Source organism: Misgurnus anguillicaudatus, chromosome 3 (genome assembly GCF_027580225.2).
Source record: "Misgurnus anguillicaudatus chromosome 3, ASM2758022v2, whole genome shotgun sequence".
NCBI classification, from domain to species: domain Eukaryota; kingdom Metazoa; phylum Chordata; class Actinopteri; order Cypriniformes; family Cobitidae; genus Misgurnus; species Misgurnus anguillicaudatus.
In genome coordinates, this window is record NC_073339.2 from 32,583,444 (window position 1) to 32,610,145 (window position 26,702).

At 39.5% G+C, this 26,702-nt stretch overlaps 1 protein-coding gene across 2 annotated transcripts; it reads left to right on the forward strand.

Annotated features, from left to right (window-relative positions):
• Positions 1-7,003: 7,003 nt before the first annotated feature.
• Positions 7,004-26,269, forward strand: klhl2 (kelch-like family member 2). 2 transcript variants are annotated; one of them, XM_073864810.1, is made up of 16 exons: positions 7,004-7,128; positions 10,658-10,762; positions 13,903-14,028; positions 14,616-14,722; positions 17,820-17,941; positions 18,352-18,514; positions 18,617-18,726; positions 19,121-19,237; positions 19,339-19,488; positions 21,143-21,260; positions 22,313-22,510; positions 22,697-22,798; positions 22,892-23,020; positions 23,102-23,242; positions 23,328-23,471; positions 24,922-26,269. In XM_073864810.1, exons 1-16 carry the CDS (start codon positions 7,031-7,033, stop codon positions 24,948-24,950), a joined length of 1,959 nt encoding a protein of 652 aa, XP_073720911.1. In that variant the 5' UTR covers positions 7,004-7,030; the 3' UTR covers positions 24,951-26,269. The 2 variants fall into 2 exon arrangements, with proteins under 2 accessions (XP_073720911.1, XP_055061494.2); XM_055205519.2 differs by lacking the exons at positions 7,004-7,128; positions 10,658-10,762 and adding an exon at positions 13,250-13,597.
• The last annotated feature ends 433 nt before the right edge of the window (positions 26,270-26,702 follow it).

Genomic DNA, 26,702 nt, shown 5'->3' on the forward strand with positions numbered 1-26,702 from the left:
ATCTCAGACCCTTTCTTGTTCACATCACAACTTCATAAGAACTCAGACCCCAGCCTTCTATGCAGCAGTTTATTTTGATACAACGTCAAAACCACACACGAAACGGACCGGGACCTCATTGATTTCACATATCAAAAAGAAATCGAACCACAAAAGAACCCAAAAGCGAACCGTACTCAGACCACCTCCCGACGTGGTCTGAGTTCGGTTCGCTTTTTGGTCCTTTTAGGGGGGTCTGAGATCACTTGGTTTGTGCAGATATACACCCTGAACTGCTCTGAGAGCGTTTGGAGGGCTCAAACAAAGCAGGTGTGAAAACACCCTAAAATACAGAAATGCATTGCCATATTGCATATTACATTCTAAACTGAATATTGCTACCAATAATGCTTCTATAGGTACAACCCAGATGCGGTGGGTCTGCAGCAGTGTCTAGGGGTGCATCTCAATTTGAAGGCTGGATCCTTTGATGGACGTAGACTTTGAAGGCTGCAGCATCTCAAGTCACGAAGCGAACTGAAATGAGACGGTCTAGCCTGTGGAGGCAGTTGGATGACTTGCTGTTCCCGCCCACTGCGCCTGTCAGCAGGACACAAGAGCAGAGACATTTCAGACTTTTACAAATAAATATTTTATTTTATAGCATATGATGTGTTGATGCATTAAAGGGATAGTTAACCCAAAAATGAAAATTCTGTCATCATTTACACACTTTCATCTTATTACAAACTTAAATGTCTTTTTTCTAATGAACAAGAAAGAAAATATTTTGAGAAATGTTTGTAACCAAACCATTCATGAGCCCGATTCACTTTCATAGTATTCTTTTTCCTACTGTGGAAGTGAATGGGGCTCACGAGCGGTTTGGTTACAAACTTTCCTGAAAATATCTTCCTTCTTATTTATCATAACAAAGAAATTCATACAGGTTTGCAACAACATAGAGTGAGAAAATGATGACAGAATTTTTATTTTTAGGTGAACTAAGCTACTCCACAGTATATCAAATTTAACAACCTTAGAAATATACAAAAGAAAAAAGCAACATGCACAGAAATGCAGCAATAATATTAATTCACATTATTAAAAGCTATAAAAGTAAAACAGGACCTTAAATTTGCAAAATATATACTTTAACTTCATTTAAGTTATGCGTGTTCATCTTATAATACCCAAACGTCACAGGTTAGCATTGAATCTTGGGATACCCAAGGCTGTGAAGGACCCATCTGATGTATCATAATGTACACATTTAAAGGAGACCCTGTTTTTTTTTTTTTACATAGTTTTACATATTTTACAGATTACAACTCCTCTTCGCTCTGAAGGGGCGAATCCTCTTCGCTCTGAAGGAGATTATACCCTGGCTCTGAAGGGGACTATACCCTTGGCTCTGAAGGGGCACATCCTCTTCGCTCTAAAGGGGCAAATCCTCTTCGCTCTGAAGGGGCAAATCCTCTTCGCTCTGAAGGGGAAAATCCTCTTCGCTCTGAAGGGGCACATCCTCTTCGCTCTGAAGGGGCACATCCTCTTCGCTCTGAAGGGGCAAATCCTCTTCGCTCTGAAGGGGCACATCTTCTTCGCTCTGAAGGGGCAAATCCTCTTCGCTCTGAAGGGGCACATCCTCTTCGCTCTGAAGGGGCACATCCTCTTCGCTCTAAAGGGGCAAATCCTCTTCGCTCTGAAGGGGCAAATCCTCTTCGCTCTGAAGGGGAAAATCCTCTTCGCTCTGAAGGGGCACATCATCTTCACTCTGAAGGGGCACATCCTCTTCGCTCTGAAGGGGCAAATCCTCTTCGCTCTGAAGGGGCACATCCTCTTCGCTCTGAAGGGGCAAATCCTCTTCGCTCTGAAGGGGCACATCCTCTTCGCTCTGAAGGGGCACATCCTCTTCGCTCTGAAGGGGCAAATCCTCTTCGCTCTGAAGGGGCAAATCCTCTTCGCTCTGAAGGGGAAAATCCTCTTCGCTCTGAAGGGGCACATCCTCTTCGCTCTGAAGGGGCACATCCTCTTCGCTCTGAAGGGGCACATCCTCTTCGCTCTGAAGGGGCACATCCTCTTCGCTCTGAAGGGGCACATCCTCTTCGCTCTGAAGGGGCACATCCTCTTCGCTCTGAAGGGGCACATCCTCTTCGCTCTGAAGGGGCAAATCCTCTTCGCTCTGAAGGGGCAAATCCTCTTCGCTCTGAAGGGGCACATTCTCTTCGCTCTGAAGGGGCACATCCTCTTCGCTCTGAAGGGGCACATCCTCTTCGCTCTGAAGGGGCACATCCTCTTCGCTCTGAAGGGGCACATCCTCTTCGCTCTGAAGGGGCACATCCTCTTCGCTCTGAAGGGGCAAATCCTCTTCGCTCTGAAGGGGCAAATCCTCTTCGCTCTGAAGGGGCAAATCCTCTTCGCTCTGAAGGGGCAAATCCTCTTCGCTCTGAAGATTATACCCTGGCTCTGAAGGGGATTATACCCTTGGCTCTGAAGGGGCAAATCTCCTTGGCTCTGAAGGGGCACATCCTCTTCGATCTGAAGGGGCACATCCTCTTCGCTCTGAAGGGGCACATCCTCTTCGATCTGAAGGGGCACATCCTCTTCGATCTGAAGGGGCACATCCTCTTCGCTCTGAAGGGGCAAATCCTCTTCGCTCTGAAGGCGCACATCCTCTTCGCTCTGAAGGGGCAAATCCTCTTCGCTCTGAAGGGGCACATCCTCTTCGCTCTGAAGGGGCACATCCTCTTCGCTCTGAAGGGGCAAATCCTCTTCGCTCTGAAGGGGCAAATCCTCTTCGCTCTGAAGGGGCAAATCCTCTTCGCTCTGAAGGGGCAAATCCTCTTCGCTCTGAAGGGGCAAATCCTCTTCGCTCTGAAGGGGCACATCCTCTTCGCTCTGAAGGGGCACATCCTCTTCGCTCTGAAGGGGCAAATCCTCTTCGCTCTGAAGGGGCAAATCCTCTTCGCTCTGAAGGGGCAAATCCTCTTCGCTCTGAAGGAGATTATACCCTGGCTCTGAAGGGGATTATACCCTTGGCTCTGAAAGGGATTATACCATTGGCTCTGAAGGGGCAAATCCCCTTGCCTCTGAAGGGGCACATCCTCTTCGCTCTGAAGGGGCAAATCCTCTTCGCTCTGAAGGGGCAAATCCTCTTCGCAGTTATGATCCACCTACAAGTATACACTCTAAACACAAACGGTGCTACATAGCACCAAAAGTGGTTCTTTGCTTGTAATCATAGAAGAACCATTTGTAGTGCCAATAGCACCGGTGAAGCACCTGTAAAGCACCTGTGTAGAACCATATAGGGGCAATATGGCACCACATATGGTTCTACATAGCACTATATGGTTCTACACAGGTGCTTCACTGGTGCTACACCGGTGCTATATGGCACTAAAAATGGTTCTTCTATGATTACGAGCAAAGAATCACTTTTGGTGCTATATAGCACCGCTTTTAGTACTTTAGGAATTTCAGTTTAGGCAATTTACCACCTCTGGATAGAAATGTATATATAAACACTCAAAATTTAAACGGGGGGTCTTCTGTTTTCATGTCTTTAGTAAAAGGTGTCTTTAGGTGGGGTGCATGATCTCTAAAAGCCAATGTTGACATTTGAAATCACCTAAACAAACACCCCATACCCCAACAGTATCTGGACCTTTTTTAATAGATATGCAACCCAGACAACAATGTCAATTAGTAGACACGCGTCTCTTACTGCTGATTGGCTACAAGTGTGTTTTGGTAGTTGGCCCAACTCCCTTTTCCAAAGTGTTTTTCAAAAATCATGCACCCCGCCTTTAACTAGTACCACACCTTTAGTGGTCAAACTGAACACAGATTGACACAAATGCTGTAATTTCACCCTAAATGCATATAGATAACGTTTATTATTATATTTTTATCATTCTATTTGTTTAATTTCCAGATAAAGCAATAAAAGCAAAACACTTACTAGGAGTTGCAAAAATACTTAATCTGTTCAAAATTATATAAAATTTAAATATGCTTCAGTGTTTATATTGCATGGGAAGGTGCATTTATGCAGACATTGACAATTACTTACTCAATTTTGACTGTTAATCAAACAGAAGACGAGGGTCGTGCAAATGTATGTGTAAAGTTAAATATGGAAAACACAATGGCACTTGACGGATCTGTACTGCATACCTTGTTGTTCTACACAATTCGCACTGCATACGAAGTGTGAAACAGGCTAGTTGTTCAGATAGCCTCCTCTACCTGCGGTACTTTACAATTATTGGCGACATCTTTAATATACATTACACAAAAATCACCGTCTGTTGAGCTGGGTCCGTTGGTTTGTTTACGCTATGAGATTTTGTAACTATAGCAACCGCTGCTCCGTTGCCGTTTTGACCATTGTAAAAAATAGCCTACTTAAACACTAAAAGGTTACGGTTAAGACGCTTTAGGTTAACTTAACCCTACAAACGGCGCCCCCTTCGCGAAGGGCCCTTCAAGGGTGCATAAATGCCGTTTGGAAAATGCCCAATGTCCTGTCATCAAAAACCTACTGCCCACTTAATGATGTGCCTTTTTGTTATTACTGTCAGTTTAGGTGCGGGTCATTAACTGTTGCCAGACACTTGTAAAGTCACATTAATTGCTAAAACACTTAACATAACGTCTAAAAAGGATTTTAATAATGGGACCTGACAACATTGCTGCATCCGGGCTCTCACAACTACTTACCGCGCTCAAATGTCACAGCGTACACTATTATACAATGAATTGTCAAGACCGGATTATACGCAGATGTCAATATTCGTTATAAATGCCTACTTGGTGATTCGGATAACTTCCAAAAAAATATGAATATTAAAAATGTACCCCGCATTTTTTGTTGATGAGTTACATTACGTTGAAAATATTATATTATTTGTGACTTACAGAAAATGTTAAATAATTAAGATGAAATGTCAAATAGTTAAAATAATTAAACCACATAACATTTTACACGAGTGTATCGCAACGCCTGTGTTCCGCACTCACCTTCACCGTTCTGATGCTTACCACTAAATGACAGAATCCAGCTCTAACTGGTTTTTTTTATAAGTTCTATATGACGTCATACACTGTACATTCCATAAAAGGCGTCTGTGTCACGTGACTAAAAAAAGTATGTCACGTGCGCGCAGGACGAGGAGAGCGGGCAAATTAAATGCATGTTGTCCGTTTTCTTTAAATGTAAACATATTAACGCCGATATAAAATTATAGATTTAATATTGAGGTCTTTGTCATCAATTGATTAGTTTAAATTTTGAGGAAAATAATGTGAAATGTAATGTTTTTTTACGAGTATAATCATATAACCGCAGTTCAGCAGTATTTTAGTGACAGCGGGCCCTAAGTGCATATACCGCACTTGCATAAATGGACAAAACTCACAGTGTAAGTAACTTTAGGGAATGTGGGTTAAGTTTAAACGTTTTAAATAGTGTATCGGAAAGCATTGTTCGCAAAACTATCTGTTAACATGCTTTTTATTTACGTGTGTAACGTTAGTAAGTCACTCTACGCAAAAACTTGGTGACGCCTCTGCCGCCGCCGCGCGAAGTACTCAAAACAAGCAACAGAATAAAAAAAAGCCCAATCATAGCACTCATAGATATATACACATATGTGTACATATCTATGCATAGCACTGGGCTCATTCACCAAATAGAAAGTGGGGATAACGTTAATTGACGTCGTATGGCCAGTCAGTAACAAGAGTCTGCTATCGACGGAACCACAAAAACCCTTCCTCCACCCGCAGTTTCTGACAATTTTTTTTAAAACGGATAAAGTCGAGACGTCTCTGACCCCTAAGGTAACTGGTCATATACAAACCACATCAAATAAAGTTTTATACTGTAACTACTGTAAACAAATCTACAAAACGGCGAAAAACCGTATCAGTGTCACGCTTAAGACTCACAAATTTACGTGTCTATAGGTACATAATTTCGTGATACTGGGTTGAAACTGTACAGTAATTCGAGTTGTATCTTTCGATTTTTTTGTTGTTGTTTCTGTCTACTGTAGTCCTGCCATCGGTGTACCAAAGTACAAAAAACAGCCTTTACTCCATGATCATCATCTTCCATGCTGTAGGTGTTTTTTTTATTTGATTTACAGTATAATCTGTGAATTAATCTTTTTGGGACACCTTTTTCTTAAAACAGTGCTGCACACAACCAAACACAGCTGATCTTCATGGATTAAATCTGACTTTTTCCATGTTAAAGTGCTATTATTGGGTCCCCAGTGCTTGTATTAACTTAGAAAATGTGAAAAAGATAAACCCAGTAACTTAGTTTTGGTGAACCATTCTCTGCAAGCATGAGAAAACATAGGTTAATGAAATTTGGCTCCCCTTGGTATGTCAGAAGGGGATAATACCGCCCCTTAACCTCCACTATCCAACCACGGCACTGCCATTTAGTGCAGAGATCATCTTATTTGCATTTAAAAGGACACACCCAAAACGGCACATTTTTGCTCACACCTAAAAAGTGGTAATTTTAACATGCTATAATAAATTATCCATATTATATTTTGAACTGAAACTTTACATACATACTCTGGAGACACCAAAACTTTATTTGACATCTTAAAAGAGTCTTGTGAAATGCAGTACATCTCTGTTGTTGTGTTATCAGACCATTGCCAAACCATGTCATGTATTTGTATGTGTTTCTGCTATTTCAAAGCTTACTATATGTAACAGCATGTTGACCATGGTTTTACTTATCTATGTATAATGGTTTACTGTTCAGTATTGGTATAATGGCATAGTTACAGTAAGTTAACCATGTTCTTTCTTTCTATGCTCCATCTATATCCTACATGTGCTGCAGAAATTGTTTTTCCTATCTGATCCGGATTACCATCACGGGTAAGGGGAGAGTAAATGTATTTTTGTAATTAAAATTGACCCTTGTGTTAGGTATGTTTCATATGGATCAGACATTCGCAAGTGACAATAAATTCAGCTGAAATTTGATTTTCAGACGTATTGATAATATTAGGATATGTGTCATGCTGTCCACTTACAGGACATCAACATGCAAAAGGCGTTCAAGCATGACACCATCCAGGACCAACAGGTGGTTTTCAGAGTCTCAGAGATGTAAGTTTACCAGTGCTGTGACATAACACCTTCTTTAAATATCCTCACCCCATACTTGAAAATTTCACCCCAAGAACATAATTAAAGTTTTTTTTTGCCTAAAGATGTTGACACCTGTTTTTATTGAGCATTAAGATTTTTCCAGCATTGTGACACTTTGGGGCGGTTTCCCAGACAGGGCTTATCCTAGTTCCAGACTAAAATGTGTGTTTGAACTGTCTTAATTTCAAAACACCTTGTATTGACATATCTTAAAGGTCCCGTTTTTCCTTATTCCAATTTTTCAAACTTTAATTAGTGTGTACGGTTGCTGTTAGAGAATAAATAATACCTGCAAAATTTTGAAGCTCAAAGTTCACTGCCAGGCGATATATTTTCTTTAACAGAATTCCCCTTTCAAAGCCTAGAGGGAATGGCCGGTTTGGACTACAATCCCCTACTTCCCAGTTGAATGACATCAAAGCAAGAGCGTTTGATTAAACTCCACCCACAGGAATACGTCAGTAGCCAGCTAAGCTCATACAGCTCTGGCTAAGCTCCTGTCGATTCACAACACACTAAACAAGCTACATAATCAGAACTCGTTACGTATTTCTGTAGGAGGGACTTCATAGAACAGGGAAGACATCAGCTCGTTTTGAGGACAGAGAAAACAGCGGTATAGAGATAAGTAAATTGTGTGAAGAAGAATGTGTTTTCACATGTGAAACATGAACACACGTTATATTGCGCACTGTTAACTGTGAGGGTCTAGGACAGATGAACCCAAACGCAAACGATGTCGGGGAAAACAGAAAACACTTTATTGTGACAAAAAACAAAAACCCACGAGGGGGTACAAAACATGAAACATGAAACTCTTTGACAGATAACACTAAACTTTGACTTGATAACTGGACTTGAAAGTACACGAACACGAGAAACAGAACACAATGAACCTGCACAGAACTAAAGATACACTGACATTAAATAGAAGAAACCAAACAAGATAACGAGCGGGAACAGGTGATGGGAGAAAACCAATGATTACTTATAAGCAGGGCTGCGTTCAGCTCCGACAAAACGTTGCACAACGTTTATTAAACAGAAACGGTGATGCGTTGAACGCCCTGTTGTGATGACGTAAGAGTTGCAACTACGGTAGCTGAGAGGCCATTCTTTGTGTTCTTTTTTTAAATGTTTCTGAGGACTGATGAAATCGTTATAAATGTGTGTTTAATACTGTAAAAGACCCTCAATGTTACAGTCACTGACCTTGCCGTCCAGAATGAAAGACAACATTCCAACTTGAACCCATTGAGCGAGCTGTCTCTTTACTACCGCGTGGTTTTATACATCTTGCCGCTGATTGGGCTGACATTTCTGACACACCCACCAAACAAGAGAAAACGCTTCTAAAACCTGTTGCACTCCGTTGCACACCGTTTCCAGGAAACATGTCGTTCAACCCGGAAACCGTAGCAAAACGTTGTGCACCTGTGTGAGATTGAACGTGCCCCAGGAGAACGAGGGGGCGGGGTCACAAGACAAGACACCGGAGGCACATGCCACATTAAACAAGGCATGAACCTCCACATAAGGCCTGGGACTGCCAGAACTCTGCCACCATGACAAAATACAAATACAACAGTACAAATGACAGTACAGTACTAGAACTTCACATACACAGTCGGAGGACATCAACGATTTATTTTACATTTAAAAAAGTATTGTGAAATGTCCCCTTTAAAGCACTTCATGGTGATGGATGATCTTTGAGACAAATAGACAGGTGGTCTAATAAATGTTTTAAATTATGTGTTAGATTTCTTTGATTTTTTTTGTCTTTCAGGGGAAGCAGCTGAGACACAGGAGATTTAAGGCATAGCTTCATAATAGGCTTTATGCCCAGCTGCACTACTTCCTTAACTTCAGCCAGCTCCTTGTTTCCTGTCTGCCATTATTGGACTAACTGATTAATCCGGGTGTGTCTGATTATTGTTGTTGTGACTACTGAGGTCAGGCACAGCTGGATTATTCAGTTTGTTTGTGACTACTGAGGTCAGGCACACCTGGATTAATCAGTTTGTCCAATAATGGCAGACAGGAAACAAGGAGCTAGCTAAAGTTCAGTGCAGCTGGGCATAAAGCCTATTGAGATATTGAACAAATCACCTTCATGTCATCACCCATACGGTTTTCTTTCTTTCGTAACTAAACAAATTTTAATTTCAAAATGACCCCTCTATTCTTTTATACAATTAATGTGACATGATGACTGAGGCTGTCAGTGAAATAGGACACAATGGGGTGGTTTCCCGGTCAGGGATTAGTTTAAGCCAGGACTAGGCCTTAGTTTTCTTATGAAATACAACTTGTGTGCATTTTGAGGCAAAACAAAGGGCACTGATGTATTTTTAGATATGTCATTGCAAGATGTTACCAGTTTGGACAGCTCTTACATTTATTTCAGTCTAGGACTAGTCTACCCTACTGAAAAATCCAGCTAAAACCAGCATAAGCTGGTAGCTGGTTTTAGCTGGCTTTAGCTGGTTTAAGGTGGTTCACGCTGGTCCTCCCAGCCTGACAAAGCTGGTCATGCTGGTGGGCCAGCTGGTATTCCAGCATGACCAGCTAAGTCCAGCTAGACCAACTTAAAATGTGACCAAAACACAGCTAGACCAGCCTGCTACACCAGCAAAACCAGCTTCCAACACCAGCAAAACCAGTTAAAACCAAGCTGGGGAACAGCTAAAACCAGCTCACCAGCTTATGCTGGTCTTAGCTGGATTTTTCAGTAGGGTAATCCCTGTCCGGGAATCCGCCCCAATAAATTCATGTAAACAATGCCAGAAATCACAGTTGTGAGTGTTACAGTGCCCTCTACTGGGGAATTGCACGTAATTTAGAAAGGCTTTCATATTTTTATGTGTACATTTTGTGTCTTTACTTTTGTATTGGATTTAAAGCAACACCAAAGAGTTTTTTTTACCTTAAAATAACGTTTCCAAAAAAGTTTCAGTGGTTCATCAACACAAAACAGGGTGAATGGCACTTTCACATTCGCTTTGCAGCCCTCTATCGGCCAAAACCGCACTAAAGAAGTTTCCAACCGTCGGGTAGCGGTCCTGTAGTTCGAGTGAAAACTACAAAAACTTGCTTTACGGCAGACCTATAATCCAATCAGAGCCAGCTATGCTGCAGTATTTACGACAGTGGTACTGAACAATTACGCTTCTAACCTGTAGGGGGAGCAAAGAGCCAGAGTTCTTTAGTGTTGCTTTAATTCAGACATGGTATATCAGATAAACACTTGTACCCAGCTGAGGATAATAGCAGTGCATGGACTGACCAGTTATAGTTTTGTTAAAACATTTTGGGTACCATTCATAACAACTTTACTAAAAACAGTCCAGAGTTGATCAAAATGTGGCAGTGGCAAAGTGGCATACAGTCATTGTTTTAGTACAATTTTAAAGACAATGTTAGGTTTTGAAGAAATTTTGTAAAATTATGTGTCTAAATATCTATCCCCATAATGTTTTTACAGCAGCCATCAAAGCATATTGTTCCACCTGCAGCTCTATTCCTTTCCCTCATCATCTCATCACAGACTGCAAAAAGGCACTACGTCTGGACGTCCATTACTATCCAGGTACCACTGCAAACCTCACATAACCCTACTGCCCATCTCCTCCTTTTGCTTCTCCCTTTGCCTACACCTTCTCAACTTTACATCCTATATCAATATAGATTTTGGAGATTTAAGCTGTCTCTGATTTTCTGTCTAAAATATATGGCTAATCCTTTGTGTTTAGAGTTAGGCAACTACATAAAAGTAAATTAGTTATTTATTTGTACTAACCCTTACTTATTTAATTATATATTAATTTATCTATTTAATTGTTTTATCATTCATTTTGATAGTTATATTTTTTTAATATATATTCAACTTATGTAATATTAATTTTTTTCTGCATGATATTGTTGTTTAATCTTATTGTTGGTGCTGTCTCCATCTCAAGGTTTTAAACAACATCACCAGAATGTTGTCAACAGTAAATTCGTCTGTGTTTGCTATACCACCTTATAAATCTGCTTCTTATTAGACAGAGTAAGTCACTCCATCGACAAAGCGAAACTGAGCATTGAAGCACAACTGAGATTATTCAATAAATCCTTTATCATTTTATACAACACTTCGTCTCCTGCCTGTTGTACATTCTCTTAATCTCTGTATCTGCCTATAGACTATAATTAGACCTATAATATCTGCAAGCCATATCCATACTGGGATACATACATTTCATTTGGATCTATCAATCTGTTGAGCATCTGTTTTTAGCTGCTGCACCATCAAGCAAAATTTAATGAGTGTGAGATGCTTAAAAAAACAAGACAAATTAGACAGATTAAAACATTTAATACAACTAAAATAGAGAAGCTGACTTCTAACGGACCTGGATAGATGATCTCATTGTTCCTGAGGATTTTAGGGCAGCAGAGGCCCTTCTGTTAAAGACCTAAAGGCCTATGTTAAATATAATTCTCTACATATATAAAATGTTTTAAAGTGCACTTATTTCATTGCTAAATAACAATGTTATTTTGTGTATTTTGTATAATACAATGTGTTAGCGTTGGTTTATGGTAAAAAATACATTATTTTCCACATACCGTACATTTTTGTAGCTCGAGATATACTGCTTTTCTCAAACGCATTGATTTTGTACAAAACTCATTGTTCTGAAAAGCGCTGTGTCCCTGATTGGTCAGCTAATCTGTACGTTGTGATTTGCCCGAATACCTTTGACATCAGCCAGAAATGTGACGCTCCTTACCATGTTTGAAAGATTCACTCACAATGCAATGCTAACAGGAGTTAACTTACAGGCTGTGAGTCCAAAGCGGGAGGAATTATGATAATGTCGGCTTGTCCATGTCAACCGGCCTAAGAAGTAAACTGTTGCCTACAATCCGTGTGTTTGTTATAGTCCAACAAAAGAGATTTACGTTGGAAACGATAACTTGCATCATTGTTTACTTTGGGGTATGAACCTTTTGCATATTGTTAACATGTACTAATACACACTTAAACACCAAAGGAAATGTAAAATCGTGAATCGGATCATAGTTGCTCTTTAAGGGTGGAACACTGATAAAAAAACAAAGACGAGTAAACTAGAAAAATCAACCACAGTTCAACCATGGTTTTATAGTGGATTGATGACCACTTGTATTACCATAGTAATACCACAAATGTGGTTATAATGACTACTGTAGTAAAATCTGAAAATTTTCATGACATAGGCATAATGAACACTCATTTACTCCATTTTGACAAACTGATCTCTGATCAGTTTGATCATGCAAAGGACTATACGCCTTTAATTTCCAAACCATGCATGAGATTTTGTCAAGAAAATTGTGCTGAAGGAATAAAATAGCAGAATACAGTATATATCGAATATGGTGGGAAATTGCAATTAATGTGCCAAAGACTATAAGTTCACTTCCCCTTTACGTCACACGAGTAGCGCAAAATGTAAATCCTCATTATCAAAGGACAACAGTAAGCACCACAGGTGTGGAGGGAGACATGCAAGCGGATGATGGGGTGGTGTAGTGCAGGCTATACGCAGGTATACAGAGTTATTAGATGGTATACCCACTTCTAAATTCTGTAATATGGGGATAATTTAGTTTACATTAAGAGACAATAAACAAAATGCCATCATTTGCAAGGAGTTAAAATTAACAAGTTCGACAAAGGGTGGTAGAACAGCCAATGTCTTTCATAATCTTAAGCAGAATTTACTGTGTTAATTTAATAAGCAGTAAGTTATTAACTAGGTCTACATTTTTACTGTTTTTCACTTTATTAATGTTTTATTTAAAGCATGCTTTTATTTCATGTGTGCAAAAGAAAGTGACCTTTTTAAATTAATGCGAAAATAGATATTGTTAAAATTTGCTCAGATCTCGAGATTTCGTCTTTTATGTAGCCTACTGCATATCTCCATAATGTGATCTCTGATATATAACCATAAACTGTAAAAATATATATATATATATAACCGAAATCAGTTGTGTAAACGTACATGTATTTTACAAGTCTTCCACCAGCAGTTGGCGCTGTGGCTCCGCTCGAACGTTCGTGTTTTCGCCGAAGAAGAGCGTCTGTCTTTCCTTCACTCTTGTTTTTGTATGTGAGCTGTAGAAAAATAACAGTCGTGTCAGTCTCTGGATGTGTCATTTTTTTACCCACACATCAGACCCTACTGTTGCTTATTATCCGGATACATTGACACCGACATTGAACCAGATCGTCACCATCGGAGCTGGACCCGTACACGGGGACTCAGTCAAGCCCGGTTCAGCTCGGTTCGGTGGACGGGACCCAGTGGCGATTTGAACGACAGGGTGCGATTAGAGATGGAGAGACGCAGACTGATTTGAACATAGCCAGCGATATGGAGATACATCCACTGTAAGAGCAGCGCGTGTGTGAATGAGTGACCTGCATGTGTTCACACTACTGTAAAAATGTCAATACAGAGTAAATATGTGTAGCACAAAGATCACGTGACATCGTTTTCCATACACCTCAGCACTGTCACATGTCAGCTGGCATATGTCAAATAATGTCATGTGTACCAACTGCCATATGGTCACTTCATAAATAACAGAGACTGTCTGTATGCTCAGAAACATAATGCTTTAGGCTATGTGTTATTCGGGATAGTATTGTGGTAGGTGATGATTTGTATATTTGTGTGTGTGTGCGTGTTTCAGATGCACTAAGCTTTGCCATCATAAAGCTGTGGAGCTGAAGGATGATGTGTGTGAGAAACAGAGTGCTGTCACTATCAATCCACGTCACATGAGAAAAGCCTTCAGGATCATGAACGAGCTCCGCAGGTGTGTGTGTGTGTGTGTGTGTGCGTGTGTGTGTGTGTGTGTGTATCTGTGTGTGTGTGTGTATCTGTGTGTGATGTCTGGTTGTTGTTTTTTTCTATCTATCTAAATATAACGCACATGTTTTATTCTCTTTTCCTTAAAAGAGTTGCTTTGTTTATATGTTTGTTGTAAGATGTGACCCTGAACCACAAAACCATAAGGGACAATGTTTTAAAATTGAGATTTATACATCAGCTTAATAAATAAGCTTTTAATTGATGTATGAATAGATTTGTTAGAATAGGACAGTATTTGGCCGAGATAAAACTATTTGAAAATCTGGAATCTGAGGGTGCATTAAATCAAAATATTGAGAAAATTGCATTTAAAGTTGTCCAAATGAAGTCCTCAGCAACATATGTTTCTATTACTAAATACATTTTTGATCTATTTACGGTAGGAAAATTCAAAATATCATGAAAAGTGATCTTTACTAATGATTTTTGGCATTAATTTTTTTAATAATTTTGACAATGTATTGTATACAAATATATATTCATGCTACTTTATGTGTAATACATGTCTCTGTCTGTTTCTCTTCTTTGCAGTCAAAGTGTGTTGTGTGATGTCACCATCATTGCGGAGGATGTGGAGATAGCTGCTCATCGAGTCGTCTTAGCTGCTGGGAGTCCTTACTTCCATGCCATGTTTACAGGTGAGAACTGACTGGCAGCAATGGTCAGAATGGTCCTGGTCTATAACTATGTACAAACAGATTGGAAATAGCAAAAACCTGTATTTTATTACACAATTTTTGTTCATGTATGTGGCTTTTAAAATTCAGGGTAAAGTCTGATGTTGTGTGTGTCAAACAAGTCTCTACCAAATTTATAAGAAAACATTAAAGACACCATGGGGCGGTTTCCCGGACAGGGATTAGACTCCTAGACTAAAATAAATGTGTGAGACTAAAAGAGCTGTCCAAACTGAAAACAACTTACATTAACATTTCTTAAAATACATCAGTGCTCTTTGTTTTGCCTCAAAATGGGCATAAGTAATTTTGTTAGTAAGGCATGTAAAAATAGGTATATTACGTAATTAAACTAAGGCCTAATTCTGTTTCAAGATAATCCCTGTCTGGGAAACCACTCCATAATAAACTTTTTTTTTTCATTGAAATATCCAAAAACTACCACAGTGTTTCCCATACATTGATTTATTTGTGGTGGCCCACCACAGAATCAACACTGGCCCCCACAAATAGAATTTTCATGATTCCCATTTACATTTTTATTTCACTATTTAAAACAGCTTAATTCGGCTTAAAATATAATTTGATATATAATACAGATCAAATACAGATACAGATTAAAGAGTAGAAGTGAAACATTTTTCAGGTGCCAACACTAGATCAAACGCAAACACGACATGATGACGTCACATATATGCTAATTAGCGGGTGACGTCATCACCACCACAGTCTCTCAAAATCCTGTGGGAAACACTGTACTAGCATAGCAGTATATATAAGGAGCGCAGATGCAAAAGCCACTAAATGCCACTTCCGTCAAAAATTAGATAATGATATTAACCAAATGCTCTTGCCATGATGTATGTTCATTAAATAATTTCGCTTCAGGTCATACACAAATACATCTGATATTTGTTGGCAGTATCCTTTATGTTAAAAAAAATGTTGGCAGAATCCAAAAAAGGAGTTTGATTAAAAAAGCGTACTTACAAATTACAAATGTTGTCAACAATGTTTGAATCCAGATAATTTTTTAAAAAGCAGTCTGCCCCTGTTCATTGAGTCGCCCGTTAATTGTGTTTTTTCTGGTAATTTCTGCCTTTGCAAAGTTTCAAAACTTCATTCTATTACTATATCCATGAACATGATTTGTAAGTCCCGTCATACTGATTTCCAATCGACAGTGGGGAAAAGATTACAACTCCCAATATTTCATACTTCTTTATAGTGTCATCAAGTAATTCCATTGTTTTTGTTTGACTTCTCACAGCGAAAATTACATATTTAAAGGTCATGTTCTTTCTGTGTTTTTAAAGCTTTGATTGTGTTTACAGTACGCAATATAACATGCGTTCATGTTTCACGTGTAAAAAACGCAGTATTTTCCACAAAATTTACTTATCTCTATAGCGCTGTTTTCACATCAACGGGCTGATGTCTTCCTAAAGTCCCTCCTTCAGAAATGCGTATCGAGTTCTGATTGTGTAGTTTGTTTACTGTGTTGTGATTCGATAGCAGCTTAGCTTGCCGTTAGTTTAGCTGGCGACTGACGTATTCCTGTGGGCGGAGTTTAGTCAAAAAAACGGTTCTAGTGATGTCATTAAAACAGGAATTAGAGACCTGTAGTCCAAACCAGCCGTTCGCTGTAGGCTTTGAAAGGCGAATTCTGTTAAAGAAAATATATCGTCTGGCAGTGAACTTTGAGCTTTATTATTTTACAGATATTATTTATGCTCTAACAGCAACGTTACACACTAACTAGGATTTTAAAAATTGGATCAGAAAGAACGTGACCCTTAAAGTTCACATAACACACGCTATTTCTGCTTATCTCATGTTTAGAGTACATATAAAGTAGTGTTACATCCTTCATATATCCAAAGAGTCTTTAATTTTATCAAATTTATAAAAGACAAATCAGTTGGACTGATTCCTTTCGAATAAGCCCAAGCTCCTGGAGGCATACCACGGGCGAGGCGATTCTCGATAAAGCAAAAAACACAAATCATTATCTCACTATCTATTGTTTACTTATGATTCACTACGTACGTGTCGTTTAAATTATATGCACTTACACGCTGATTGCCAACAAAACACACACATTTGATGCAGTTTTACTAACTGCCTGCGACTCGTGACCCGGTTGGGACCCCATTTCAGAGTTAAGGAACAGTGTGTAAGAAATTTATATCAATTAATCAAAAAAATGGCCCTGATATGTCACTAGACATTAAGAAATCATTTTAATTTCAAATACTTATAACACTGACAACAGTGGTATGGCCAGGATATTTTCATTTAAAAAGTGGAGTTGCAGCCCTCAACAGATGTTTATGTTGTCATTTTGTGTGTTGGCCATCAGTTGTGTGATTGCAGTACCAGTTTTGGCAACAATCCTACATTCTGTTCCTTTAAACAAACACACACGCACAACTCCGCTGCTACCCCGTATAAACAAACTATATCCATTGTTTCCACAATGCTGGGTTCTTTGGGAAGCTAAACAAGCTTAATTTTCCCTCTCAAACAACAACACAGTTTTTTGGTGATGTTGATTTCATGTCAGCTTCCTGCACTGAAATTGCCCATAAAAGAAATAAAGCAAGATTGTTACGTATGAATCTTTCATGTTCAAATAAAAAAAACTTTCTGAAACTTGTACGAACCCTGGCGAAGTGCATTTGGCACAGAAATACTCATCATACGTCCAACTGCTTTATTGACATGCATGAAATAGCTTTAATTCCCCCCTCCAAAGAACAAAATAGAGTTACCATTGTATAAAATACAACACAACATTGCCAGCACATATTACATAGTAGTGGTTCGTGACAAAACCTGTAGTCCTTGTTCTAGAAGCACAGATATCAATATTATCTATTTCTTAACTTAATTGTGCATAAATTTTAGTTCATGTATTATCTCATGAAGGCTTCATTGTCTCATAAAGGCTTTATAAAATTCACAATGAACTTAAAAGAGGACAATGTTTCACTGAGGAATATCCATGTACAGATTTCTGTCCTCATCAGGTGACATATTTGGTTTCTGTTTGTAGGAGAGATGACAGAGAGCCGTCAGAAAAAGGTTAGAATCAAAGAGATTGACGGCTGGACCCTGGGAATGCTGATCGATTATGTTTACACTGCTGAAATTCAAGTCACGGAGGAGAATGTGCAGGTTTGTGGGTCACTTTTGATACTTTTGTGTGCAGCAGCAGGAGAAATAGCTAAGATATTACCTAGCGTTTGTTGTTTATTTATCATTTCAATAAAATGTTTTTATTTTCTTACCCGATAATAAAAAATGTATGGAATATTTATAGAAAGTCAGAAGTTTCTTTAATCGAAAGGTTTGGGAAGCCTGCCCTGTTTCAAAGCGTTTTCCTTCTTTTAATGCTGTGTTAAATCTAAAAGGACAGAAATCAGGAAGTGTGTGTTGTGTGGGTGGGTGTCAGTACTTTATGTGTCTGCGCAGTTGGATAGACTGATGGTGTAAAAATGAGGCTGTATTTTGAGGAATCTGCTCAAGTGCTAACATTGCAATAAATTTGAACTAAAAAACTTAAGTGCTGATGTCGGTGTGTTTAGGTTCTCCTTCCCGCCGCTGGTCTGCTCCAGCTGCAGGAGGTAAAAAAGGCCTGCTGTGAGTTTCTCGTTACTCAGCTTCACCCGACCAACTGCCTCGGTATCCGCGCTTTCGCCGACCTGCACGCCTGCACGGAGCTTCTAAATCTCGCCAACACGTATGCAGGTGTGTTGGATATGTAATGATTCTTGAGTCCTATTTGATAAACATCGGAGTGTCAGAAACTCTGACAGTTTTTATCTCTCTCCCACTTATTGACACTCACAGAGCAACACTTTTCTGAGGTCGTGCAGAGCGAGGAGTTTCTCAATCTGGGCATGGACCAAGTGTGCAGCCTCATAGCAAGTGACAAACTCACCATTCCATCAGAGGAAAAGGTAACGTTACCCTATGATGAGCGGGCTGACGCCTTGTGTTGTCATCGGGTCCGATGTTTGTAACTACAGAGAAGCGCACGGGTGATTGTATCATGCAGACTTCGGCAGCCCTGTTGCCATAGTAATGCACCGCTGGTACAATAAGACTATGGGAATAGCTGTAGCTGCTGGTGAGGGCTTGTTTGTCATCATGGAAACAGGAGTCGGACAAGGCAAAATGTGGGCACCATGCTGTGTTATTTTGCCATGGCAACACCAGCATCTAAAGATATCATGTTTTGCATGTATCTCTTGTGACCATGTTTGACCAGATTTTATCAAAAGGATGATCTCAGATTTTGTGACTATGCTCTGATTGTGCTCCACTTGTTACATCAAACGTGTGTGTTTGCAGGTGTTTGAAGCAGTCATCGCATGGGTTACACATGATAAAGATGTGCGTCAGGAACATATGGCTCATCTGATGGAACATGTCCGCTTACCCCTACTTTCCAGAGAGTACTTGGTGCAGGTGTGTTTGCATATGCATGAGATTTAATGCGTATGAGCTTTGATGAAAGAATTGAATAAATGTAATATCATTAAATATTGTGTGTGTTTGTGTGTGTGTAGAGAGTGGAGGAGGAAACTCTGGTAAAGAACAGCAGCACCTGTAAAGACTACCTGATTGAAGCCATGAAGTACCACCTTTTGCCTGCTGATCAACGCTCTATGATGAAGACCATCCGGACGAGAGTGAGAACACCCATCAGCTACCCAAAGGTTTGTCTGGACAATCTTGATTAGGGTCATTTTTGTCATTTTCACCTTAAAAAACAGTAAAGCATTTCCTCCATTGGAAGATCACTGACTTGTAAACAGTAAATGAACTATGCAACAAAAATAACTATGAACTATGGATGTTTCACTGGAATGGAAATAGTAGAGGTCATGCACTTTATCATGAATATACAACAGCTATTGACCAGCATTAAAGGGATAGTAACCCAAAAACGAAAATTCTGTGATAATTTTCTCACTCTTATGTTGTTACAAACCTGCAAAGGAAGATATTATGAGAAATGTTTGTAGCCAAACCGTTTACCCCATTTCAATGAAACCCAGCTTTAAAGGATTAGTCAATTTTTGTAAAAAAAAAAATCCATATAATTTACTCACCACCATGTCATCCAAAATATTGATGTCTTTCTTTGTTCAGTCGAGAAGAAATTTTTTTTTTTAGGAAAACATTCCAGGATTTTTCTCATTTTAATGGACCCCAACACTTAACAGTGTTTATGCAGTTTAAAAGGACTCTAAACGATCCCAAACGAAGCATAAGGGTCTTATCTAGCGAAACGATTGTCATTTTTGGGCAAGAAAAATAAAAAATATGCACTTTTAAACCACGACTTCTTGTCTTCCTACGGCTGTGTGACACAGTAGCGCGACCTCATGTAACTGCGTAATGACGTTGTAAGTCACGTGTTACATATATGAAACGCACATTTGCGGACCATTTTAAACAATAAACTGACACAAAGACATTAATTAGTATCATTCAACATACAACAACGTCGGAACAGTCCTCTTTCTCCACACTTGTAAACACTGGGGCGTAGTTGCGCATATGTCATGCTGACGCGTCACAGGAACGGAGGGAGACAAGAAGTTATGATTTAAAAGTGCCAAAAATGACAATTGTTCCGCTAGATAAGACCCGTATGCCTCGTTTGGGATCGTTTAGAGTCCTTTGAAACTGCAATTTTAAACTGCATTAAAACTGTTAAGTGTTGGGATCCATTAAAGTCCATTAAAATGAGAAAAATCCTGGAATGTTTTCCTCAAAAAACATAATTTCTTTTCAACTGAACAAAGAAAGACATCAACATTTTGGATGACATGGTGGTGAGTAAATCATCTGGATTTTTTTTTTAAGAAAATGGAATAATCCTTTAAACAAACGCACACACACAGCTCTGCTGCTACTCCGGATAAAAAAAACTATATCCATTGTTTTCATAATGCTGGGTTCATTGCAACGCTGAACAAGAAAAATTTCCCTTACAAACAAAAACAGTTCTCTGGTGATGTTGATTTCGTGTCAACCCTTGATAGGTTTGTGCTTGCGCTAGTTTGGCATGAAGTGCCCATATAAGGACTTCAACTTTTATATATGAATCTTTCATGTTGGAAAAAACGTATCTAGGTAAGTGCATTCGGCACAGAAATACCCCTACCGTATGTCCAACTGTTTTTTTGACACTTTCCATATGTTTAGCATGAGGAATCCAATTTTTAACAGCATTAATAAGTCAGAATGCATGAAACAGCATGAGACCCCCAGTGTTTAAAGGCCTAAACTATCAGTTTTACAGTTACACTGTTGTTATATTTCTAGAGGGTGTTAATTGTAATGTGTGTGTATGTGTTTAAGGTGATGGTTGTGGTGGGGGGGCAAGCACCAAAAGCCATTCGCAGTGTGGAGTGCTTTGATTTTGAAGAAGAGAGATGGTTTCAAGTGGCAGAACTGCCCTCCAGACGATGTCGAGCAGGTGAGCAGACACGCTCATATCAATGCAAATTACTGACATTCTGTCCGCATTACTTGGGAACCAAATCCATGACCTTGGCATTGCCAGTGCCATGCGCAGGGTTCCCACGGGTCCTTGAAATCCTTGAAAGTTTGTAAATCTGGGGGGAAAATTCAAGGCCCTGGGAAGTTCTTGAAAATATACATACATAAATACAGGTCATTGAAATTGCTTGCATCTATTTTATGCAAGGAGTTTTCTGGAAAAAATCTATATTATTCTCTGTGTAGTGTAGGATAATATCATAAAAATTATAGACTTTTTAAGCACACATGCTAAACTGTTCGCTTTAATTGCTTATATCTTCTGTATGCGAATGTTGATTCATACCAAAATGCTTTTTTGCATAGTTGTGTTTGACACATGAAAATGTCTTTGGTTACTTATGTAGCTGTTGTTCCCTGAGAAGGGAAAGAGGCGCTGTGTCTCCCTTGCCATACATCCTACATCCCTGTAACTTTGGCAGTATTTCAAATAGCGATATACTTCCTGGCTCCCGCGTCACCCTGTCTTTGTCGTTAAGCCTCACGATTGGTTGAATTTGATATACCCATCAGACACGCTTATCCTGGAGGCGTCCCAAAAGTGTCACCGCAGTGACGCAGCGCGAGTTCCTTCGAAAGGGAACTGTAATAATGTATCTTTAAAGGTAACACAATGTAACCTTGCCCTCACTTGAAATGTCCTTGAATTTGAGGGTATTGGACCTGGAAAGTCCTTGAAAGGTCCTTGAATTTGAAGTTAACTAAGGTGTGGGAACCCTGCATGCGCTCCCATTGCTACAGGTAACCTTAAATGCATCACATATCCTAAATATACTCTTTGCCCAGAAGTTATCTCTGCTCATGGACAAAGTCCTGTTACATATTTCCCTGGTGGGGCCCAGATTTCCATTACACAACTACACAGATTACCTGTATATCTGAGACATAACAATTTGTTGTTTTTGGGGGTTTTGTTTTGATCTTTTTTGTATAAATGCATACATTTTTCTTTGTATTATTTGTGCATAGGTGTGGTGTACATGGGCGGTATTGTGTACGCTGTTGGCGGGTTTAACGGGTCATTACGTGTGAGGACGGTGGATGCCTATGACCCGGTGAAAGACGAATGGTGCTGTGTCAGCAGCATGCAGGACCGGAGGTCAACACTAGGGGCCGCTGTGCTCAACGGACTGCTGTACGCTGTAGGGGGCTTCGATGGCAGCACGGGTAACACAAACACAATGTATTAGAATTAAATATGCTTTGCATGCACTTACACATATACACAGAATGAAAATCTGTTTATTATTTACATGGAGAAATGCACCTCTGGCAAGGCTCATTCAAATGATATTGCTGTGATATTGACATGTACACATCTGTGACCGTTACAATATTGATGATGGTTTGCAGGTTTAGCTACTGTAGAGGCTTATAATGCCAAAGCCAACGAGTGGTTCCACGTAGGTCCCATGAGCACACGCCGCAGCAGCGTGGGAGTCGGAGTCGTTGGAGGTTAGTGATATCCAGGCATTCTATCTCAATCCAAATATAAGCAACCACAACCAATAAGAGTCAACAAGAGACACTGTTACTTTTTTTTTTTAGGTTTGCTGTATGCAGTTGGAGGATATGATGGGGCGACGCGTCAGTGTTTAAGTACAGTTGAGGCCTACAACCCCAACACAAATGAATGGACTTACACTTCAGAGATGGGAACTCGACGTAGTGGTGCCGGTAACATCCACAGCCACGCTGATAACTTTGCATATGCTGTCATCACTTTGTATTTGTGTAAACCACACATCTGCGTTACAGGTGTAGGTGTATTGAAAGGTCTGCTGTATGCTGTGGGTGGGCACGATGGCCCTTTGGTTAGAAAAAGCTGTGAGGTTTATGACCCAGCCACCAACACTTGGAAACAAGTGGCTGATATGAACATGTGCCGCAGGAATGCTGGTGAGTTGGATCAACAGTACAGCATCCACAACCATCTTTCTTATAGCTATGATGGATCAACATGGTTTTTCGCTCATTGTTACAGGAGTGTGTGCTGTGGGTAACCTGCTGTATGTGATTGGTGGGGATGACGGCTCCTGCAACCTGGCTTCAGTGGAGTTCTACAATCCAAATAGTGATAAATGGACTTTACTGCCCACCTGTATGAGCACAGGACGCAGCTATGCAGGTCAGAGATAAAAACCTGTTTGAAATGACATACTACCATACTAATATTTCAGTATGTATAATCTGTGTATTGTGCAAATAAATAAAAACATAGGCAGAGTTTGGGGGGCACTTAAAGGAATAGTCTACTCATTTTCAATATTAAACTATGTTATTACCTTAACTAAGAATTGTTGATACATCCCTCTGTCGTCTGTGTGCGTGCACGTGGGCGCTGGAGCGCGCTGCGACACTTCGATAGCATTTAGCTTAGCCCCATTCATTCAATGGTATCAAACAGAGATAAAGTTAGAAGTGACCAAACACATCAACATTTTTCCTATTTAAGACGAGTAGTTATACGAGCAAGTTTGGTGGTACAAAATAAAACGTAGCGCTTTTCTAAGCGGATTTAAAAGAGGAAATATATTGTATGGCGTAATGGCACTTATGGGAGTACTTCGACTCGCTTGAAAAGTCCGCTCCCCTTCTCCCTCTCATAATGGGAGAGGGAGGGTGTTACTGCGCCGAGTCGAAGTACTCTCATAAGTGCTATTATGCCATACAATATAGTTCCTCTTCTTTTAAATCCGCTTAGAAAAGCGCTACGTTTTATTTTGTACCACCAAACTTGCTCGTATAACTACTCGTCTTAAATAGGAAAAACGTTGATGTGTTTGGTCACTTCTAACTTTATCTCTGCTTGATACCATTGAATGAATGGGGCTAAGCTAAATGCTATCGAAGTGTCGCAGCGCGCTCCAGCGCTTACGTGCACGCACACAGATGACAGAGGGATGTATCAACAATTCTTAGTTAAGGTAATAACATAGTTTAATATTGAAAATGAGTAGACAATTCCTTTAAGCCCAGACCAGAGCCTAATTATGATTTTGTCTGAGCTATTAATGAAATAGAAATATAAGAATTCATATTTTATTTGATATAAAAATCAACTGGCAAACAACTACATGACAAAATGTGCTGTTATGTTCAGCAGAGCATGCTGTGTGAGAAAGCATCTGCCAAAAACATAAATGATACAGAGCTCCATCTAGTGGTCGTTTGATGTACAATAAAATTCTGCTTTTTAAAGGGACACTCCACTTTTTTTGAAAATAGGCTCATTTTCCAGCTCCCCCAGAGTTAAACAATTTGATTTTTACCGTTTTGGAATCCATTCAGCCGATCTCCGGGTCTGGCGCTACCACTTTTTGCATAGCTTAGCATAATCCTTTTAATCTGATTAGACCATTAGCATCGAGCTTAAAAATAATCAAAGAGTTTTGATATTTTTCCTATTTAAAACTGACTTTAAAACTTAAAACTTTGCTGCCGTACAATGGGTGCACCAGGCGCAATGATATTACACAGTGCCCAAAAAAAAGTCCCCTTGGTAACTTTCAATAGCAGGGGACTATTTTCGGCACTTATGAATGACATTTCTGATATATGCTGTGTGTGTGTGGTAGGTGTGACCGTCATTGATAAACCTCTCTGAGCAGCTGAGGCTTTGTTGAACACTTGACCTGAAGCTGACGTACAGCAAAGGATTTGCTAACACTGAAGCTCTTGCAGCGGCTGAGACTTCATCCTGGAACTGCTTCACCATGGACATGGCCTGAAGAATACTGCTCTCTCTCTCTCTTTCTCTCTCTCTTTCTCTTGCACACGGACACACACACATACATTTAGATACATAAATACACATTTAAACACTTTACTGTACCTCCCGTTATGTCTCTAGCATACAGTATACACTACACACACACACACACACACACACACACACACACACACACACTATCTCTATTCTTTCTGTTTCTCTTGTTTGAGAGTAGTCAAAGATGAAGATTAATGCACTTTGAGGAGGAGCACTAATGAAGAAGGATCAAAACATAACAGTGTTGTTCAACTCAATATGTTGGCCAGCGCATATGGAATGAATTTCTGAGTCGAGCTAAAGCGATGGCCGGTGATTTTGCTGCTTGATCATTTGAGCTGAATTTCATGATGATCTTTGCTCATTCAAATAAAGTTTGAGTAAAATTGCGTCTAGTTTAGGACCAGCACTTTGTTGCCTCTCGGAAGCTTGTTATGAGGTCACTGGACTTCAAAGCATCTTCATTATGAAGGTCGGATGTGAATTTAGTTTCACGTTTGGAGCTGAAACTTTGCTTGCCCGCCTATATGGGAGAACGGTCTCCTTTGAATTCAAGCAAACTTTTATGATTGTTTGCCAAATTACATTTGAAGTCTTAAAGTTTGAACTGTCTGTTGGTGTTTTTTATTTTAATATCCTCTGGATTTTTTCTTGTGGTCCAGTTGTACGAGAATTGCAATCTTTGAATGCCTGTTAACTTGAACGCTTTGACATGCACGACACTGTGTGGACTAATGCTGGTTGCTTGGGTATTAAACCGCTTTGCATGGTTTTCAATACTGATACTTGTGTGCCATTCTTAAACTACTACTGTATTCAGTAACCAACGTGACATGCTTTGTGTACTGGCGGTATTGAACACTGAAGAAGTATAAAATTTCTTTCTATATTAAAAACGTTGTTTTCTCTGTTTTTGTTCCTTTTTCTTACCCTTCTTTCTTTTTTCGTAGTTTCTTTGTTTTCTGTATCTTTTATCTATTCTTCTCTCATTGTTTAGTATTTAACTCTCTTTAACTGCTGTCACCAAGCCTGTTAATAAATGTGTGTATGTAAATAATAAGTGTATTATTAAATGTCAGTCAAGAGAATGTTGTGTTCTTGAATTGTTTCATAACTTGTTTTGTAATATTAATAATAAACATGCTTGTAAATACAAATTGGGGTGAGTGTGTTTACATGAGCTCATGAACAGAACACCATATAGTATCACTTTACAATAAGGTTTTATTTGTTAACAATTAGTAAATGCTAACATGAACAATATAGTTTTTCAGCATTTACTAATTTTTTTTTTAATGTTAGTTAATGTCAATGCAGCTATTTATGTTAGTTCATTGTTCATTAACTGATGTTAACAGTTACCATTCCTACTGAAAAATCCAGCATAAGCTGGTCTCCCAGCTTGGTTTTAGCTGGTTTTGCTGTGTTTTGGTCACTTTTTGAGCTGGACTTAGCTGGCCAGATTAGAAGATCAGCTGACCCACCAGCTTTGCCAGGCTGGGCGGAGCAGTTTATACCAGCTACTGCCACCTTAAACAGATAGTTCACTTTAAAATGAAAATTCTGTCATCATTTACTCATTCTCATGTT